This window comes from Pyrus communis, chromosome 4, assembly GCF_963583255.1.
Source record: "Pyrus communis chromosome 4, drPyrComm1.1, whole genome shotgun sequence".
Taxonomy (NCBI): Eukaryota; Viridiplantae; Streptophyta; class Magnoliopsida; order Rosales; family Rosaceae; genus Pyrus; species Pyrus communis.
In genome coordinates this window covers 1,891,918-1,910,647 of record NC_084806.1, presented here as the reverse complement: position 1 = coordinate 1,910,647, position 18,730 = coordinate 1,891,918, and the positions used below count along the sequence as shown (strand labels likewise).

The following is an 18,730-nucleotide window of genomic DNA, read 5'->3' as shown; positions in this document are numbered from 1 at the left end:
GGGCAGGTACTGCAATGCAAGCTATCAGTAGATTCAGGACACCATGTTGCATTCGAGAACGTCTATCTCACTTGATCGTAGTCAAGACCGAATACCACAAGTCTATATGTATGAATCATATTCGAATATGTTATTACAAATTTTTTTAGTGCCAGAAGAATGGATAAAGCTAATACTTTCTTCTTATTCAAGCGACAGAGAAAATTGTGCTCCTCAAAACTCATTACTCTCTGCCTTGAAACACAAGTCATTAACTTGTGGGGAGCTTCCCTCAAATATCCTCTCCCTTGCCTTAGCTGCCTGAAACATCAAAATCCTTTCAGCAATGTAAATTGTTGCGTCTATAGATGGCTACTACCATTAAGGAAATACCAAAGCCATGGAGAGTTTGAAGAAATAGAACACATCTTGGGACAGTTTAAGAAAATTAGACTTGTAGTCATAAGATTTGAAATGTTCTTCATCTCCCTCCCAAATTCTTTCCAACCAAACAGAAAATAGTGGAATAGAACAACATTATCAAGAAAGTTAGGGTTGATGAATATACCTGCTTTTCCCAATTTGTACCAATTGTTACAAAAGAGAGCATAACGATTTGCACAAAAGCACCAACTTGTATTCCAATCCAAAGGCCCCTTCCTCTCAGCTGTACCCAGAAAGCCAATGTGGCTGCAACTGGAATCCCACAAAGATAACACGCTCCAAGGTTTATGTAAGCCCCTATATGCTGCCACCCAGTTCCTCTAGCAATACCTGGTTTAACCATCCACAAAACACATAACATTAGACTAAAATGAAAGAACTCAATCGTTTATTGGTAATAGGAGAAGATAAAGAAAAAAAAACCTGAAAGGACCCCTTGCAAACTGTCTAGGGCAGCAGCCAGGCAAACTAGAGGAGCCATGGTTGTGACGTAATCGATGACTTCTTTCTCATTGCTAAAAGTGTAACCAAATACATTCCGGCAGGCAAAGAGGGTCGTGGTTGTTATACTTATCTCTGCGACTGCAAGAAACATCACAGAAAAAGTAGCTATTCGAGCACCTTGTGGGTTACCAGCTCCTAGTTCATTTGAAACTCTAGTACTGCACAATAGGCGAAGAAAGAAAAAGATAAGTTGATGGTATAAATGTAATCTGATGTTATAAATATGCTTGAGCATACCTTGCTGCAGCAGCAAACCCATAAGGCATTGCATAGAGTGTCGAAATCGTCTGCAGACTGACCACAATCAGTTAGAATAATCACTTTTCTTCTACATGGTGATCAAATTGACAAATTGATTTTTATTACACAGAATATATACCATACAGACAGAACTGAAGTTTCAAAAGCCGGATTTGATAAAAGTCCAGACAGCAAGATAAGCAGCTCATATGACCACCACTGAAGGCTACAACCATCAATAAAAATCAATCAAATAAAGAAATGATGTTTGAAATAAAATATTGTAAGAATCAAACATAGTGAATCGTCTTCCTGAGACTAAAATGCAAAAATAAACTGGGTACCATATCATTATTGCAGAAGGGATGGCAAAGCGAAAGAACTCTCCGATTCCATGGAATACCTCCATAGAAATTGGAGCTCGGGTTTTAGAACAGGTAGCAGAAAACTTCATGTACAATCCAAGTAGAATTGCATTCACCCAATAAGAAATACTGATTGATAATGCTCCTCCAAGGTTGTTCAGTCCAGACTTGAATACTAGAAGCCAACACAGAGGAATATGGAACAGAAGGGTCGCACAGGAGCTTATGAGCATAGGAATTATTAAACTTTGTGTCTGAAAGTATCTGATGAGTGGCTGAATAGTGGCATAAGCGAAAAGCGCGGGAATAAGCCAGATTGTGAACTTGCCGGCTTCGCGGGAAATTACAGGGTCTTGACCCATGAAAATCAGTAACTTCTCCATATAAATCCATATCAAAGATAAAGGAAGACAGACTAAGTTGAGAGAAAATATAGCAGTGTAAGTGTGAAGTCCAAGTTTCTGATATTGTTCTGCCCCATATGCTTGACCACAGAGAGTTTCCAATGCACTAGCCATTCCCAACTGTTCAAACAGCAAGTTACAAAATCCACTTAGTTGTAAGAAAGAGATCCATACAAAAACCAGTACATGATCTACCCTTCAGCAATGCATGGCTAATGGTTTCAATCTTGCATTATCACACTAAAACCCGTCATTATTCGATGTTAATACTACATCTACGATGAACTTCGTACTCAATCATCATCAAAATTTGTTTCTTATAAGGTTATAATGAAGTGGTGGTTTCATGATATACATCATAGCATCCTTACATCTACAGTCTTTTTGCAAACCCACGGTGCACGGAGATTTAATTTCTACGTGGTTTGTGGACAATGTTTGCGCAGGAAGCATTTTTTAGTGGACAAAATAGTTTATGAGAAGACAAATTAATCTGAAAGCGCAACTGTTGTCATGCAGTGAATCTTAGCAAAGATGCCCCAATAGCAGCAGCAGCAAAGTCCAATTAAACTCGTGATCAGCCGGTTGGTGGCAAAATCCTAATGAACCTCTTATAATTAATGAAGTATATCCTTAAACCTTTGGCCAAAACAAAAAGACAAAATTTTGTGCTTTGTCTCGACTCTCTTGTCATAGATGATACCCAGTGCAGTGGAACTAAGTCATTCATGATTCCGGTGCATATTTGTTGGTAATATTTACCACCCTATTTATTACTATTGAATTGGATTAAATTTTCAGATTTGTATTTATCCGCTACACATATCTCAAAATTTAAATTCAATGGTAATAAATGAGTGGCGAATATCACCATCACTTAAAGAGTGTGAGCAAAAATATTCCCCATATCATATAGTTCAATAAAATCGACAGAATCCAAAGGCAATCTTTGGTGCCGTGGTGTCGTATTCATCAGAGAATATCAGAAGAAGTGATTAAAAATATGGTAGTGCTATTCACACATTCCATGCACTTTTGTTAATTTTTATCCGTTGATGTTCTTCATTTCATTCGATCTAACGGTCGAAAATTGAGATAGGTGTGTGAGAAGTAAAAATAAGTGTGTGGATAGCACCAGCATAAATATATAGCAAAATTGCAACCCAATATAAAAAAATTAAAACTGTCCAGATGCAATGCAACTGGGTGTAGATTAGAGCAAATATTCAAATACAATCATGCAGGAAGTATATTATAATCTATAGTGCTGGTTTGGTTTGTGTTTTAACTTTTTCACTCACGAGTCTCTTTCCCAACAAATTATAGTAGTTTAGAATCTCGCATTTTGAAAAACAATGTATACTTGATTCATGAAAGAAAAAAGATAGAATGTTTTATTGGCATTTCTACTAACACATAGCAAACAAAAATAGTTGGACATTAATTCCAAAAGATACGAATGAAGAAAGAAGGACGTACGAAAAGACTGAAGCCAGTGACGTTGGAGAGGGAGATGGCGACGGCGGAGCTTGAGAGAGCGAGCTCGCCCAGGTGGCCGACCATCATCATCGAAATGATCAGCAACATATTCTGAGATAGAATCACGGCAACCATGGGTCCCGCTATGCATCCCAACCTCTTCACTTCTTCGAAGAAAGAAGTCCATGTCAGAATGCTTGTAGTACTATTTATTCTCTGTTGCTGCTCTTCTTCTCTGCGTTTTGGTAATAGCAAGCTCTCTTCCATGGCGACGTCTGCTGTGGAAGCGTGGAGCTCAATCAATGAGTAGTCGCCTAATGACGTTGGAGGTTTGGAATATATATGGCGATTGAGGAGGGAGATGTGGAGAAATTTTATACCTTTTCAAGGACAGAGGCCAGAAGTTTTCATTTTTCTATGACTGCGTGGTGGTAGTATACGACCAATACGACAGCAAGAGCAACGGACCAATTTGTACAATTTATTTGCTAATCTACAAAAACAGGCAAGATTTAAATTTAAAATAATATAAAAAAACTGACACTATTATGAGAAAATAAAAATGTTTTATTATCGTTCTCTTCACTAAATCAAAGCTTACTCTCGCTGCCAACAATCCCTCTTGATAGGTGATCTTGTAGTATGCACTCTCTCTCTCAAATGGGGTAGCCTCCTTTCCTCCTCACCTTTTGCAATCAATAAAAATGTTTTATTTCCCCCGCTGCCGGGTAAAAGGAAAACGTCCATCCTACCCCACTTGTATTGCAGGATAAATTTTACGAGACGGTTGAGGGATGGAATGGTCGATGCTGGTAGATTCAGACTGCAACTTTTGTGTAAGATTAATTAATCCAAGTAAATAAATATTTGGACCAATCCCCCGGACAAAAACACGATTTCTGGTTAAAACTTCAAAAAACATGTGTTGTTTGACTGTGGTTAGAGATGAGCTGAAATGCCTTCAGTCACATTAAAAATAGTCTTACCCCGAAGAATACCTCATGCTTCAACCAAAAAAAAAAAAAAAAAACAACTTGACAAGTGACAGACAATGAGACTTTTGGAAGTTCTGCTGTATCATATTATCCAACCCTCATATTTTTTGTTTTTTGTTATTTTCTATTCTCACTAAGTTTTTCCACATTTTGGATGGGTTTTCTCTCTGTGTGGTTAGCAGCAATAAACAAAGTCAAGTGGCAAAGATGCTAATTTAGTGAAAAATGGCAGAAGTGAGCTCAAGCGTTAAGACTAAATAGATAAGAGTTGTCACATCCCGACCCGGGCGGGACCACTTTCAGGGCCCGCTCCACCACCGTAGCACGATATTGTCCGCTTTGGGCTTACCATTCCCTCACGGTTTTGTTTTTGGGAACTCACGAGCAACTTCCCAGTGGGTCACCCATCATGGGATTGCTCTAGCCCCCTCTTGCTTAACTTCGGAGTTCCAATGGAACCCGAAGCCAGTGAGCTCCCAAAAAGCCTCGTGCTAGGTAGGGATGAGAATATACATATAAGGATCACTCCCCTGGGCGATGTGGGATGCGGGTTCCATCGGAACTCCGAAGTTAAGCGAGAGGGGGGCTAGAGCAATCCCATGATGGGTGACCCACTGGGAAGTTGCTCGTGAGCTCCCAAAAGGCCTCGTGCTAGGTAGGGATGGGAATATACATATAAGGATCACTCCCCTGGACGATGTGGGATGTTACAATCCACCCCCCTTAGGGGCCCGACGTCCTCGTCGGCACATACGCGACCAGGGTTAGGCTCTGATACCAAATTGTCACATCCCGGCCCGGGCGAGACCACTTCCCGGGCCCGCTCCACCACCGTAGCACGATATTGTCCTCTTTGGGCTTACCATTCCCTCACGGTTTTGTTTTTGGGAACTCACGAGCAACTTCCCAGTGGGTCACCCATCATGGGATTGCTCTAGCCCCCCTCTCGCTTAACTTCGGAGTTCCGATGGAACCCGAAGCCAATGAGCTCCCAAAAGGCCTCGTGCTAGGTAGGGATGAGAATATACATACAAGGATCACTCCCTTGGGCGATGTGGGATGTTACAAGAGTACCGCTATGGTCATGCACAAATTTATTTCACCACCTATTTTGTATGAAATTGTAGTGACACATTTCAATTTTTTTGGCAGCAACTGCAATGCAAGCTATTAGGAGATTGAGGACACAAGTCTATATGTACGAATCATATTCGAATATGTTATTACAAATTTTTTCTGTGCCAGAAGAATATGGATAAAGCTTATACTTTCTCCTTATTCCCGCGATAGAGAGAACCGTGCTCTCAAAACTCATTACTCTCTGCCTTGTCACACAAGCCATTAACTTGTTGGGGGGTTCCCTCAAATATCCTCTCCCTTGCCTTACTTGCCTGAAACATCAAAAGACCAACATCAAAATCCTCTCAGAAACATAAAACGTTGCGTCTATGGATGGCTACTACCATTAGTTTTGGACAGATGTTCTGTTTTAAGGGCCAAGATAAACCAAGGAAATACAAAAACAGTGGGGAGTTTGAAGAAAAAGAACACATCTTGGGACAGTTTAAGAAAATTTAGAATGGAAGTCATAAGATTCAAAATGTTCTTCGTCTTCCCTCCCAAATTCTTGCCAACCAAACAGAAAATAGTGGAATAGACGATCAACATTATCAAGAAAGTTAGGGTTGATGAATATACCTGCTTTTCCCAATTTGTACCAATTGTTATTAAAGAGAGCAGAATGATTTGCACAAAAGAACCAACTTGTATTCCAATCCAGAGTCCCCTTCCTCTCAGCTGTACCCAGAAAGCCAATGTGGCTGCAACTGGAATCCCACAAAGATAATACGCTCCGAGGTTTATGTAAGCCCCTACATGCTGCCACCCGGTTCCTCTTGCAATACCTGATTTAACCATTCACAAAACACATAACATTAGACTGAAACATGAAAGAACTCAATCGTTCATTGCTAATAGAGAAGATAATGAAATTGACCTGAAAGGACCCCATGCAAACTGTCTAGGGTAACGGCCAGGCAAACTAGAGGAGCCATGATTGTGACATAATCGATGACTTCTTTCTCATCGCTAAAAGTGTAACCAAATACATTTCGGCAGGCAAAGAGCGTGGTGGTGGTTATAGTTGTCTCTGTGACTGCAAGGAACATCGCAGCGAAAGTAGCTATTTGAGCACCTTGTGGATTACCAGCTCCTAGTTCATTTGAAACTCTAGTACTGCACAAAAAGCAAAGAAAGAAAAAGATAAGCTGATGGTGTAAATGTAATCTGATGGTATAAATATGTTTGAACATACCTTGCTGCAGCAGCAAATCCAAAAGGTATTGCATAGAGTGTCGAAATCGTCTGCAGACTGTCCCAAACAATCAGTTATAAAATCACTTCTTTTTTCTACATGGTGATCAAATTGACACACTGATTTTTATTATACTGAATATATACCATACAGACAGAACTGAAGTTTCAAGAGCCGGATTTGGCAAAAGTCCAGAGAGCAAGATAAGCAGCTCAAATGACCACCACTCGAGGCTACAACCATCAATGAAAATCAATCAAATAAAAAAAAGATTTTTGAAATAAAATATTGTAAGAATCAAGCATAGCGAAGCGTCTTCTTGAGACTAGAATCCAAAAAAGAAACTGGGTACCATATCATTATTGCAGAAGGGATGGCAAAGCGAAAGAACTCTCCGATTCCATGGAATACCTCCATAGAAATTGGAACTCGGGTTTTTGAACAGGCAACAGAAAACTTCATGTACAATGCAAGTAGGATCACATTCACCCAATATGAAATACTGATTGCTAATGCTCCTCCAAGGTTGTTCAGTCCAGACTTGAATACTAGAAGCCAACACAGAGGAATATGGAACACAAGGGTCACACACGAGCTTATGAGCATAGGAGTTATTAAACTTTGTGTTTGAAAGTATCTAATGAGTGGCTGAAGAGTGGCATAAGCAAAAAGCGCGGGAATAAGCCAGATTGTGAACTTGCCGGCTTCGTGAGAAATTACGGGGTCTTGACCCATGAAAACCAGTAACTTCTCCATATAAATCCATATCAAAGATAAAGGAAGACAGACTAAGTTGAGAGAAAATATAGTAGTATAAGTTTGAAGTCCAAGTTTCTGATATTGTTCTGCTCCATATGCTTGGCCACACAGAGTTTCCAATGCACTAGCCATTCCCAACTGTTCAAACAGCAAGTTACAAAATCCACTTAGTTTTTGGAAAGAAATCTATACAGAAACTCGTCATTATTTTGTTATAATTCGTACTTAATCATCATCAATTTTTTTCTTAATCATTAAGTAGCTTCATGATATAAATCATAGCATCCTCACATCTGTAGTCTTTTTACAAACCCACAGTGCAGACAGATTTAATTTCCACATGGTTTGTGAATAATGTTTGCACACGAAGCATTTACAGTGGACAAAATAGTTACGAGAAGACAGATTAATCTGAATGTGCCACTGTTGTCATTTAGCAAAGATGCCCCAGCAGGTAACAGCAGCAGAGTCAAATTAAACTCGCATATTTTGCTTAATATAATCAGTGATTAGCTGGCCCCAGATTGGTGTCGTATTCGTACTCATCAGAAAGTATCTTGCTCTGATTAGATAAAGACATTTTAGCCAAAATGGTTGCGATTAGCATAATTTTAAGTTCTTATATTTGAAATCGATAGTAGTGGTCCGTGAGTTTGTCCACCATTAATAATTTTGGTTATTCCGAAAAAAAATCTTTGTTAAATAAGGATCAAAATGATAAAAATATCATTAATTTAATTAACAATATGCAAAAATAATTTGACAAAAATTGAGTGTATTTTTGTCATTTTATCCTTATTTAATAGAGTTTTTCTTCACAAAATAACCAAAATGATTGATGGTTGGACAAACTGGACCAATTCTATCGATTTTAAAGTTCAATGATCAAAATAAAATGTTATGCCAATCTTTGAGACCATTTTGGCTAAAAAAAAACCTTAAATATATAGCAAAATTGCAACCAAATACAAAAAAAATTAAAAATGCCAATGCAACTGGGTATGAATTAGAGCAAATATTCAAGTGCAATCATACGAGAAGTATATATAATCTACAATGCTGGTTTGGTTTGTGCTTAATTTTATGTTACGAGAAAAGTTTTGCAAACATATATTAAGTCAGTTGATTAAGATCTTTTGCACCCATCTCTTCCTCACACAAATTATAGTAGTTTAGAATCTTGCGTTTTAAAAAACAAAGTATTCTTGACTCGAAAGAGAAAAAAACGATTGGATGCTTTATTGCCATTTGTATAGACACATAGCAAACAAAACAGTTGAACAGTCCTTCCAAAAGATACGAATGGTGAAAGAAAGACTTACGAAAAGACTGAAGCCGGTGACGTTGGAGAGGGAGATGGCGATGGAGGAGCTTGAGAGAGCGAGCTCGCCCAGGTGGCCGACCATCATCATCGAAATGACCAGCAACAAGCTCTGAGATAGAATCACGGCAACCATTGGTCCCGCTATGCATCCCAACCTCTTCACTTCTTCGAAGAAAGAAGTCCATGTCAGAATACTTGTAGTGCTATTTCTTCTCTGTTGCTGCTCTTCTTCTCTGCGTTTTGGTAATAGCAAGCTCTCTTCCATGGCGACGTCTGCTGTGGAAGCGTTGAGCTCAATCAATGAGTAGTCGCCTAATACGTTGGAGGTTTGGATTTGGAATATATATGTGGATTGCGGAGGGAGATGTGGAGAAATTTTATACCTTTTTCAAGAACAGAGGTCAAAAGTTTTCATTTTTCTCTGACTCTGAGTAGAGTGGCAGTATACGACTAATATGACAGCAAGGAAACAGATCAATATGTACAATCTTTACTTGCTAACCTTAAAGAAAAGCAAGAATATAAGAAAAATAAAAATTTATCAACGCTAACGAAAGTTGATTGAGTTGGTAAGAAAAGAAAGGGCTAATATCCATCTGTAAGTCTTCAAAGAGGCTTGCGGCCTGCCCTGGAATGGGGTAGCCTCTCCTCCATGTAAACTTTATTTATTTATTTATTTTATTTTATGGAAAAACAAATTTATTCAAAAAGAAAAATCTGGACTACAAAATACAAATGTTTCCTGTACAATAAAAAAGAAAAACTTTTTTAGCAACATTGGGTTAACAAGTATTATGAATGGAGTGTCCATCACTAGAAATGACATCAGAAAGAAATTTAACATTTTCAGAAGACATGAGCCCAAGGTATAGAAGAAAATGATCGTGCAAGTAATTTGATATCCTCAATAATAGTAAGAAACTCACCATGGCGGTCTGCATTTGTTTAAAATAGAATCAATAATGGGTTGAGTCATCTTAACACAGACATTCTTAAAACATTTGATTTTTGCAAATTTCAATGCGGCACGTAAGGTAAGTGCTTTAGTTATAAATGTAGTATTCTCCCCAAGATTGTACGTCCTGGCAACAATAGAATACCCGTTATGATCTTTAATGACAAAATATGCAACCACAGTAAAATATTATCGATGGGTTTATAGATGAGTTAACTTAACAAGTGAAAGGACAAAAACACAGATGAATCTGCGGTTGAAATTTTTGAAAACACGTGTATCATTTGATTGTGGCTAGTAATGAGTAGAAATATCTTTAGCCCATTGGAAATTGACCCTCCCATTCAAATTGTGGAATAATTCATGCTTCCATAAAAAACACTTGACAAGTGACAGACAGTGAGACTATTGGAAGTTCTCCTCTGTCATGTTACCCAACCCTCGTATATTTTGTCTTTTGTCATTTTCTGTTCTCACCAATTTTTTATACATGTTGGATGGATTCTCTCTCTGTGTGGTTAGCAGCAATAAACAAAAACAATCAGATTCAAGTGGTAAAGATGCTAATTTGGTGAAAAATGTCAGAAGTGAGCTCAAGTGTTGAGACTCCTTTAATTCCAGACCATCAAGAATTTGATGGTGAAGCAATACCATCTCAAAGAGGAATTTGTATAGGTGAGGATGTTATTGAAGAAGCTAAATTGCAGCTATGGCTGGCGGGCCTCTGATTGCAGTGAGCTTGTTGAAGTACAGCTTACAGGTCACATCAGTCACGTTTGTTGGCACTCTCCAGTGTTTCCATGGCCTCTTCATTTGCTTCTGTCACTGTTTTCAGTGTGTTGGTAAGTTGCGCTTCTATTCAACGCTCATATGAACAAAAAAAAATCATGTTGTACACGTTAATTTTCGGTATAGGGTAAAGAAGTAATTGTTGCATTGGATGCGTGAATTTTCATCATTTATTGTGGATAAGTTCAATGTTTTAAAAGGCAAAAACAAAACCAAGTAGTTTTATGAATAATCTTGTCTAGACTCTAGACGATAGACTTGAGGTGTGAGGCTAGAGTACCCAAAATTATTATAATAGTTAATATATATATATATATATATATATATATATATATATATAGTTTTGTGTTTGTGTGGGAACGGCAAGGGCTAGTGTTGAAACCAGGAAAAAAAAAAACCTAAATGATTGATGCCATGTAGAATTATTATAATTTCATGAATTATATTAATAACACAAGTACAATATCTTATTTACTAGTCTATCACTTAAAGAGTACAAGTAATTCAAAACCCACAGGATTTTACAAGATCAAGCCCAATAAAATTCTAACCGGATTCTCCTACACTAACACATTCTTAACAATCAAGCAAGCAAGCCAAGGAATCAAATATTTGACTGCTATTATTTTTTCTCTATTGACATCATAAAGCCATGAATTTTATGAAAAAAATTGTCCAAAATGACGTCGTTTTGGGTTTGGGCTTTTTAAAAATATAATTTTGAGCAGCAACTGCGATGCAAGCTATTAGGAGATTCAGGACACCATATTGCATTCGAGAACGTCTATCTCACTTGATTGTAGTCAAGACTGAATGCCACAAGTCTATATGCATGAATCATATTCGAATGTGTTATTACAATTTTTTTGGGTGCCAGAAGTACGGATAAACCTAATACTTTCTCCTTATTCCCGCGATGGAGAGAATTGTGCTAATCAAAACTCATTACTCTCTGCCTTGTCACACAAGCAATTGCCTTGTGGGGGGCTTCCCTTAAATATCCTCTCCCTTGCCATACTTGCCTGAAACATCGAAGGACCAACATCAAAATCCTCTCAGAAACATTAGTTTTGGATAGGTATTCTGTTTACGTGCTAAGAAAAACCAAAGCTGTGGGGAGTTTGACGAAAAATAACACATCTTGGGACAGTTTAAGCAAATGGATAAGAATGGTAGTCATAAGATACGAAATGTTCTTCATCTTCCCTCCCAAATTCTTGCCAACCAATAGAAAATAGCGGAATCGTTGAAGCAATTGCAGAAGATCAGCATTGTCAAGAAGTTAGGGTTGAGGAATATACCTGCTTTTCCCAATTTGTACAACTTGTTACTAAGGAGAGCATCATGGTTTGCACAAAAGCACCAACTTGTATTCCAATCCAAAGGCCCCTTCCTCTCAGCTGTACCCAGAAAGCCAACGTGGCTGCAACTGGAATCCCACAAAGATAAAACGCTCCGAGGTTTATGTAAGCCCCTATGTGCTGCCACCCAGTTCCTCTGGCAATACCTGGTTTAACCATTCACAAAACACAAAACACTAGGCTGAAACATGAAAGAATTCAATCGTTTATTGCTAATAGGAGAAGATAAGGAAACAAACCTGAAAGGACCCCTTGCAAACTGTCTATGGTAACGGACAGGCAAACTAGAGGAGCCATGGTTGTGACATAATCGATGACTTCTTTCTCATTGCTAAAAGTGTAACCAAATACATTCCGGCAGGCAAAGAGGGTCGTGGTTATTATACTTGCCTCTGTGACTGCAAGAAACATCGCAGCAAAAGTAGCAATTCGAGCACCTTGTGGGTTACCAGCTCCTAGTTCATTTGAAACTCTAGTACTGCACAATAAGCAAAGAAAGAAAAAGATACACTGATTTTTTTCCTATAAATATGTAATCTGATGGTATAATGTGCTTGAGCATACCTTGCTGCAGCACCAAACCCATAAGGTATTCCATAGAGCGTCGTTATCGTCTGCAGACTGTCCACAACAATCGGTTAAAATACTCACTTTTTTCTACATGGTGATCAAATTGACAAATTTATTTTATTATACAGAATATATACCATACAGACAGAACTGAAGTTTCAAGAGCCGGATTTGGTAAAAGTCCAGACAGCAAGATAAGCAGCTCAAATGACCACCACTCAAGGCTACAACCATCAATAAAAATCAATCAAATAAAGAAATGACGTTTAAAATCAAATATTGTAAGAATCAAGCATAGTGAAACGTCTTCTTGAGACTAGCATGCAAAAAATAAACTGACTACCATATCATTATTGCAGAAGGGATGGCAAAGCGAAAGAACTCTCCGATTCCATGGAAGATCTCCACAGAAATTGGAGCTCGGGTTTTGGAACAGGCAGCAGAAAACTTCATGTATAATGCAAGTAGAATCACATTCACCCAATATGAAATACTGATTGCTAATGCTCCTCCCAGGTTGTTCAATCCAGACTTGAATACTAGAAGCCAACACAGAGGAATATGGAACAGAAGCGTCGCACACGAGCTTACGAGCATAGGAATTATTAAACTTTGTGTCTGAAAGTATCTAATGAACGGCTGAAGAGTGGCATAAGCAAATAGCGCGGGAATAAGCCAGATTGTGAACTTGCCGGCTTCGCGAGAAATTACAGGGTCTTGTCCCATGAAAATCAGTAATTTCTCCATATAAATCCATATCAAAGATAAAGGGAGGCAGACTAAGTTGAGAGAAAATATAGCAGTGTAAGTTTGAAGTCCAAGTTTCTGATATTGTTCTGCTCCATATGCTTGACCACACAGAGTTTCCAATGCACTAGCCATTCCCAACTGTTCAAACAGCAAGTTACAAAATCCACTTGGTTATAAGAGAGAGATTTATACAATCTACCCCTTAGCACTGTTAGACTGAAACTCGTCATTATTTCGATATTAACACTGCATCTACGCCGAAATTTGTACTTAATTATCTTCAATTTGTTGCTTATAAGATTATCATTAAGTAGTTTCATGATATACGTCATAGCATCCTTACATCTGTAGTCTTTTTGCAAAAGCTACACGGATTTAATTTCTTCATGGTTTGTGGACAATGTTTGAATGGAAACATTTTTAGTGGACACAATAGTTTGAGTAGACAAATTAAACTCGCATACTTAATATAATCCATGATTAGCTGGCCCAATGATTGATGGCAAGTGGGCCTAGACGTTAACAAAGTCAAATTTTTTGTGCTGCGTCTCGACATTCTTGTCATAGGTAGATACCAAGTGCAGTGGAATTGAGTCATGGATGCTGTCTACATTCCTAATTTTACTTTCCAAACTTTCTTTTCAATTTTTAGTCGTCGAATTAAATGAATGGAAGAGACCAAACAACAAAAATTAAAAAGAGATGTGTGGAAAGTAAAAAAAAAGTGTGTGAATAACGCGATTCACCTTCTATAGAATCTAAAAGGTAGTCTTTGGTGTAGTATTTGTATTCATCAGAAAATATCAGAGGAATCAAGCGTCTCGGTCCGATCATTTGCTGCATCAACACTAGCAAATCGGCACATACCTAGCTTGTTCTGAGTTTTTGGCTACCAGCTAGTTCTAATAAAAACTGCCCAGATGCAATGCAACTGGTATAGATTAGAGCAAATATTCAAGTACAATCATACAAGAAGTATATATAATCTGGAAATCCTGATTTGGTTCGTGTTTAAGTTATTTAGTTTTGTAGACGTGTGTTATACCAGTTGATTAAGGTCTTTTGCACCCGAGTTTGAGTTTCTCCCCCAACAAATTATAGTAGTTTAGAATCTCACATTTTGAAAAACAATGTAATCTTATTCATAAAAGAAAAGAGATACGATGTTTTATTGGCATTTCTTCAAACACGTAGCAAACGAAAACAGTTGGAAATTAAAAGCATAATTCCAAAAGATATGAAGGAAGGAAGAGAGGGCGCTTACGAAAACACTCAAGCCGGTGACGTTGGAGAGGGAGATGGCGATGGCGGTGCTGGAGAGAGCGAGCTCGCCCAGGTGGCCGACCATCATCATCGATATGACCTGCAACAAGTTCTGAGAGAGAATCACGGCAACCATGGGTCCCGCTATGCATCCCAACCTCTTCACTTCTTCGAAAAAAGAAGTCCACGTTAGAATACTTGTAGTACTATATCTTCTCTGTTGCTGATCTTCTTCTCGGCGTTTTGGTAACAGCAAGCTCTCTTCCATGGCGACGTCTGCTGTGGAAGCGTGGAGCTCAATCAGTGACTCGTCGCCTAATGACGTTGGAGGTTTGGATTTGGAATTTTATGTAATATATGCGGATTGCGGAATGAGTGGAGGAGAAAATTTGACCTTTTCAAGGACCGAGGCCAAGTAAATTGATTAATGTGAAGCCAAAAATATTAAGAGGCGACATGTAGATTTTTAAGTGAAAATAACAAAATTACCATCGAGACACACCGGGTTTCCTACACGCGAGCAGTAGAGAATCATCCATCAACCGAGTCAAGAGTGCCCAAACTAGGTAACAAGTTCAAATTTATCTCATTCATCTTTACTTCATATCCGCTACAAGGAAATCATTCCATAACCTTCAAAACCTTCTATATAAATTAAATTAATTAGGCTAAGTAATGGATTAATTCCTAATTAATTCATTAATCATCAAATTAATCAGCATTACATTCCAAAAAACATCTTAGGGCCGGCCACTCTCTCTTCCAAAGAGGGTCGGTCATGCTCTATAAATAAGACTCCATTTTCTTTGAAAGACTAATTTCACATTCTTGTAAAATTTTCAAAAACTCTCCAAATACTTTTCTCTCTAAATTCTAACTTTGGCATCAGAGGTTCTTCGGTCAAAGGCCCCCATTCATCGTGGGTGAGTGACGTTCTTGACCTTGACCTAAGATGTTATTTGTTTTGTAGATACAATCTTGTCTAAAATCAAGAGGAAGAAATTGGCATCCATAATCAACCCACCGCGGAGGGAGGGGAGGGAATTTTATGTAAATTGATCAACCCAATGTGCTCTGGTTGTTGCTCACTGTTGCATCGATGATGTTAAAAATCTGCAACCTCTCTGTAGTCCGGATTTTCCATCTTCGTTTTGATCGAAGAGCTTTGGGCTCTCCGTTTAAAACTTAACAACCATCCACCGTCCAAACCCTAAGCTTTTAATCATGATGGATGCTACCCCTCAAAATGGGTTCTCTAGTAGGAATGATTACTTGACAAAATCATTCAATATATTAATGAGTAATGAACAGGAGTACCATTTACGAGATTCAGAATAGGTTCCATGCTTGTGTTCAGAGTTGGTTGTGAGAGAGGATCAATCACCAATCCTGGATTTATTGTAACGATGTCGATTCCATTTTATTTTGCAAACTTCCAATAGCAGCTTCCAAAGCTGATGAAGAAAACTTTAGGATTGGTTTGGTATTGTTGTGCTTTGAAAAAAAAACTGCTTCTATTGTACTGTAAAAATAAGCAGCTGTGAAATAAAGCAGCAGAGTGTTTGGTAAACTTTTTTATAAAAGTGCTTTTGAAAAAGAAAAAAAGCAGTATTATAGTGTTTGGTAAGCTTTTATGTAAAATAGATGTAAAAAAAAGCCTGTTTTTCAAAGCTGGGTTTTGCAGCTTCTTGTTTTTGGCTTTTTTTTCACCCAAAACTGTGAAAAAAAGCTGAAGCTGAATGTTTACCAAACACAAAAATAGCTCCCAACTTTTTTTTATACCAGCTTTTTTCATAATCACCTCAGTATCAAATCAGGCCAATGAACACAACGAACATGTATTTAAAGCAAAAAATATTTAACTTTTACACAACAAAAAAATATATAAAGTTGGTAGAGATATTTATGAACAAGACTAGGAAAGAGAAGAAAGTTAAGCTGTGGGACTTAAGGAAAATAAAATGCTTGATTTTGGGTTTTTATTTTTCAAATGGGTGTAAAGATAAATTTACATATTGAATTGGGTTTGTGAGGGTATTTAAGGTAGTAAGTTTGGGTTTAAAGAGATATTGATCGTGTGAGTTCCCAGAAACAAAACCGTGAGAGCGTGGTCGGGGTCCAAAGCGGACAATATCGTGCTACGATGGTGGAGCAGGCCCGGGAAGTGGTGGACCCCGGGCTGGGATGTGACAATTTGGTATCAGAGCCTAATCCTGGTCGTGGTGTGCCGACGAGGACATGGGGCCCCAAAGGGCAGTGGATTGTGACATCTCACATCACCCAGGGGAGTGATTCTTATATGTATATTCTCATCCCTACCTAGCACGAGGCCTTTTGGGAGCTCACTGGCTTCGAGTTCCGTAGGAACTCCGAAGTTAAGCGAGAAGGGAGCTAGAGCAATCTCATGATGGGTGACCCACTGGGAAGTTGCTTGTGAGTTCCCAAAAACAAAATTGTGAGGGAATGGTAAGCTCAAAGCGAACAATATTGTGCTACAGTGGTGTAGTGGGGCCGGGAAGTGATCCGTCTAGGTTCGGGATGTGATATTGATAGTTTAGTTAAAAATCAAATGGGTACAAAAAGTAAGTTGGATGTAGAAATATGTTACATGGGTTTAAATAAAATTTCCCAAGTATTAATAGACAAATATATAACACAAAATTTTAGAAACTAAAGTTTATGAAAGTTGATGATTGATTTATTACTTAAACATTGATAAATGTATTCATTTTTAGTGACACATCATTTAGTTTATAAATTTGTGAGGGAATGGTAAGCTCAAAGCGAACAATATTGTGCTACAGTGGTGTAGTGGGGCCGGGAAGTGATCCGTCTAGGTTCGGGATGTGATATTGATAGTTTAGTTAAAAATCAAATGGGTACAAAAAGTAAGTTGGATGTAGAAATATGTTACATGGGTTTAAATAAAATTTCCCAAGTATTAATAGACAAATATATAACACAAAATTTTAGAAACTAAAGTTTATGAAAGTTGATGATTGATTTATTACTTAAACATTGATAAATGTATTCATTTTTAGTGACACATCATTTAGTTTATAAATTTTGTCTCTAAATTTAATCTCACTAACATTACCAAATAAAAAAAAATGTGATCGTGAGACAAAAACTCAAGATAAAAAAAGAATGATAATTTAGGAATTTAAAAAGAAATTTTTAAAAAATACATTAATAACAAAACAACTAACGCAAAATCAAGTGCAATAACTTTTTAAAATTCGTTTAACAAACAATACCTAGTGAGAAAATACTTTGTTATCGTCTTGTCATTTCACAAAAACACTTACCCACCGTCGTACCCCTACCCCCAAATCACGCCCGTCCTCTTCCCCCTAAATCACGACCGTCCCCCCCACTTTCAATCACGACTGTCCTCCGCCCCCTCCCCGCCGGGCGCCCTCGGGGCAAAAGGAAAACGTCCGTCCTCCCCCTCTTTTCAAGCACTTTTTTGTATTGCAGGATGAATTTTACGAGACAGTTGGGGGATGGAATGGTAGATTCTGGTAGACTCAACCTGCAACTATTTTGTAAGATTAATTGATCCCTTTGTCAATAAATATTTGGACCAATCCCCTCACAAAATGATTTCTGATTGAAAACTTTAAAAAAACGTGTGTCGTTTGATTATGGTTAGGAATGAGTTGTGTCAATAAATATTTGGACCAGTTTGATTATGGTTAGGAATGGGTTGTGTCAATAAATATTTGCACCAATCCCCCGACAAGATGATTTCTGATTGAAAACTTAAAAAAAAACGTGCCTTTTAACTGTGGTTAGGAATGAGTTGAAAGTTTACTCTCATTTTTTTACCGAAATCTCTATGAGTTGAATGATGTCACTCGAATGTTAAGCTTTAAAAGGCTTTTTAACAAGAAATGCTTAAAAAAATATTTGACACGTGACAGACAATGAGAGTTTTGGAAGTTCTCCATCATATTAGCCAACCCTCATATTTTATGTGTTTTGTTGTTAGGAATTGTTATTAGCATTTCAAAAATCTCATTTTACACTCCAAATTTTTTATATTAGGAAAGAAAAATACACGTGTGAGGAGTGTAGAATGAGATTTTTGAAGTGCCAAAAACGCTTCCCTTATTGTTTTGTATTCTCTCTAATTTTTTTATACATTTTGGATGGATTCTCTCTGTGTGTGGTTAGCAGCAATAAACAAAAACAATCAGATTCAAGTGGCAAAGATGCTAATTTGGTGAACA

The 18,730-nt window shown here is 37.8% G+C and overlaps 3 protein-coding genes across 3 annotated transcripts; all 3 read right to left on the bottom strand.

Annotated features, from left to right (window-relative positions):
* Positions 1–13: 13 nt before the first annotated feature.
* LOC137731735 (protein DETOXIFICATION 12-like) lies at positions 14–3,826 on the bottom strand. The gene is made up of 7 exons (XM_068470928.1): positions 3,416–3,826; positions 1,512–2,056; positions 1,307–1,393; positions 1,165–1,221; positions 847–1,085; positions 548–753; positions 14–300 (listed from the first exon to the last, which is right to left on the bottom strand). The coding sequence occupies exons 1-7, from the start codon at positions 3,680–3,682 to the stop codon at positions 214–216; spliced, it is 1,488 nt and encodes a 495-aa protein (XP_068327029.1). The 5' UTR covers positions 3,683–3,826; the 3' UTR covers positions 14–213.
* Positions 3,827–5,526: 1,700 nt separating this feature from the next.
* On the bottom strand, positions 5,527–9,348 carry LOC137732041 (protein DETOXIFICATION 12-like). Its single transcript, XM_068471334.1, has 7 exons — positions 8,806–9,348; positions 7,077–7,621; positions 6,871–6,957; positions 6,725–6,781; positions 6,407–6,645; positions 6,109–6,314; positions 5,527–5,801 (listed from the first exon to the last, which is right to left on the bottom strand). Exons 1-7 carry the CDS (start codon positions 9,070–9,072, stop codon positions 5,715–5,717), a joined length of 1,488 nt encoding a protein of 495 aa, XP_068327435.1. The 5' UTR covers positions 9,073–9,348; the 3' UTR covers positions 5,527–5,714.
* A 1,949-nt stretch (positions 9,349–11,297) lies between these two features.
* Positions 11,298–14,904, bottom strand: LOC137731714 (protein DETOXIFICATION 12-like). Its single transcript, XM_068470904.1, has 7 exons — positions 14,497–14,904; positions 12,826–13,370; positions 12,620–12,706; positions 12,477–12,533; positions 12,152–12,390; positions 11,853–12,058; positions 11,298–11,573 (listed from the first exon to the last, which is right to left on the bottom strand). The coding sequence occupies exons 1-7, from the start codon at positions 14,761–14,763 to the stop codon at positions 11,487–11,489; spliced, it is 1,488 nt and encodes a 495-aa protein (XP_068327005.1). The 5' UTR covers positions 14,764–14,904; the 3' UTR covers positions 11,298–11,486.
* Positions 14,905–18,730: the final 3,826 nt, after the last annotated feature.

Excerpts from the sequence above, each read along its gene's own strand:
- LOC137732041 (XM_068471334.1), bottom strand. The coding sequence starts at position 9,072 with ATGGAAGAGAGCTTGCTATTACCAAAACGCAGAGAAGAAGAGCAGCAA. Across the intron at positions 7,622-8,805 it reads TCACCGGCTTCAGTCTTTTC|TTGGGAATGGCTAGTGCATT; the intron begins GTAAGTCTTTCT and ends CTGTTTGAACAG. Across the intron at positions 5,802-6,108 it reads GTACAAATTGGGAAAAGCAG|GCAAGTAAGGCAAGGGAGAG; the intron begins GTATATTCATCA and ends TTGATGTTTCAG.
- LOC137731735 (XM_068470928.1), bottom strand. The coding sequence starts at position 3,682 with ATGGAAGAGAGCTTGCTATTACCAAAACGCAGAGAAGAAGAGCAGCAA. Across the intron at positions 1,086-1,164 it reads GGGTTTGCTGCTGCAGCAAG|TACTAGAGTTTCAAATGAAC; the intron begins GTATGCTCAAGC and ends CCTATTGTGCAG. Across the intron at positions 754-846 it reads TTTGCAAGGGGTCCTTTCAG|GTATTGCTAGAGGAACTGGG; the intron begins GTTTTTTTTTCT and ends TGGTTAAACCAG.
- LOC137731714 (XM_068470904.1), bottom strand. The coding sequence starts at position 14,763 with ATGGAAGAGAGCTTGCTGTTACCAAAACGCCGAGAAGAAGATCAGCAA. Across the intron at positions 12,707-12,825 it reads CCTTCTGCAATAATGATATG|CCTTGAGTGGTGGTCATTTG; the intron begins GTAGTCAGTTTA and ends TGATGGTTGTAG. Across the intron at positions 12,391-12,476 it reads GGGTTTGGTGCTGCAGCAAG|TACTAGAGTTTCAAATGAAC; the intron begins GTATGCTCAAGC and ends CTTATTGTGCAG.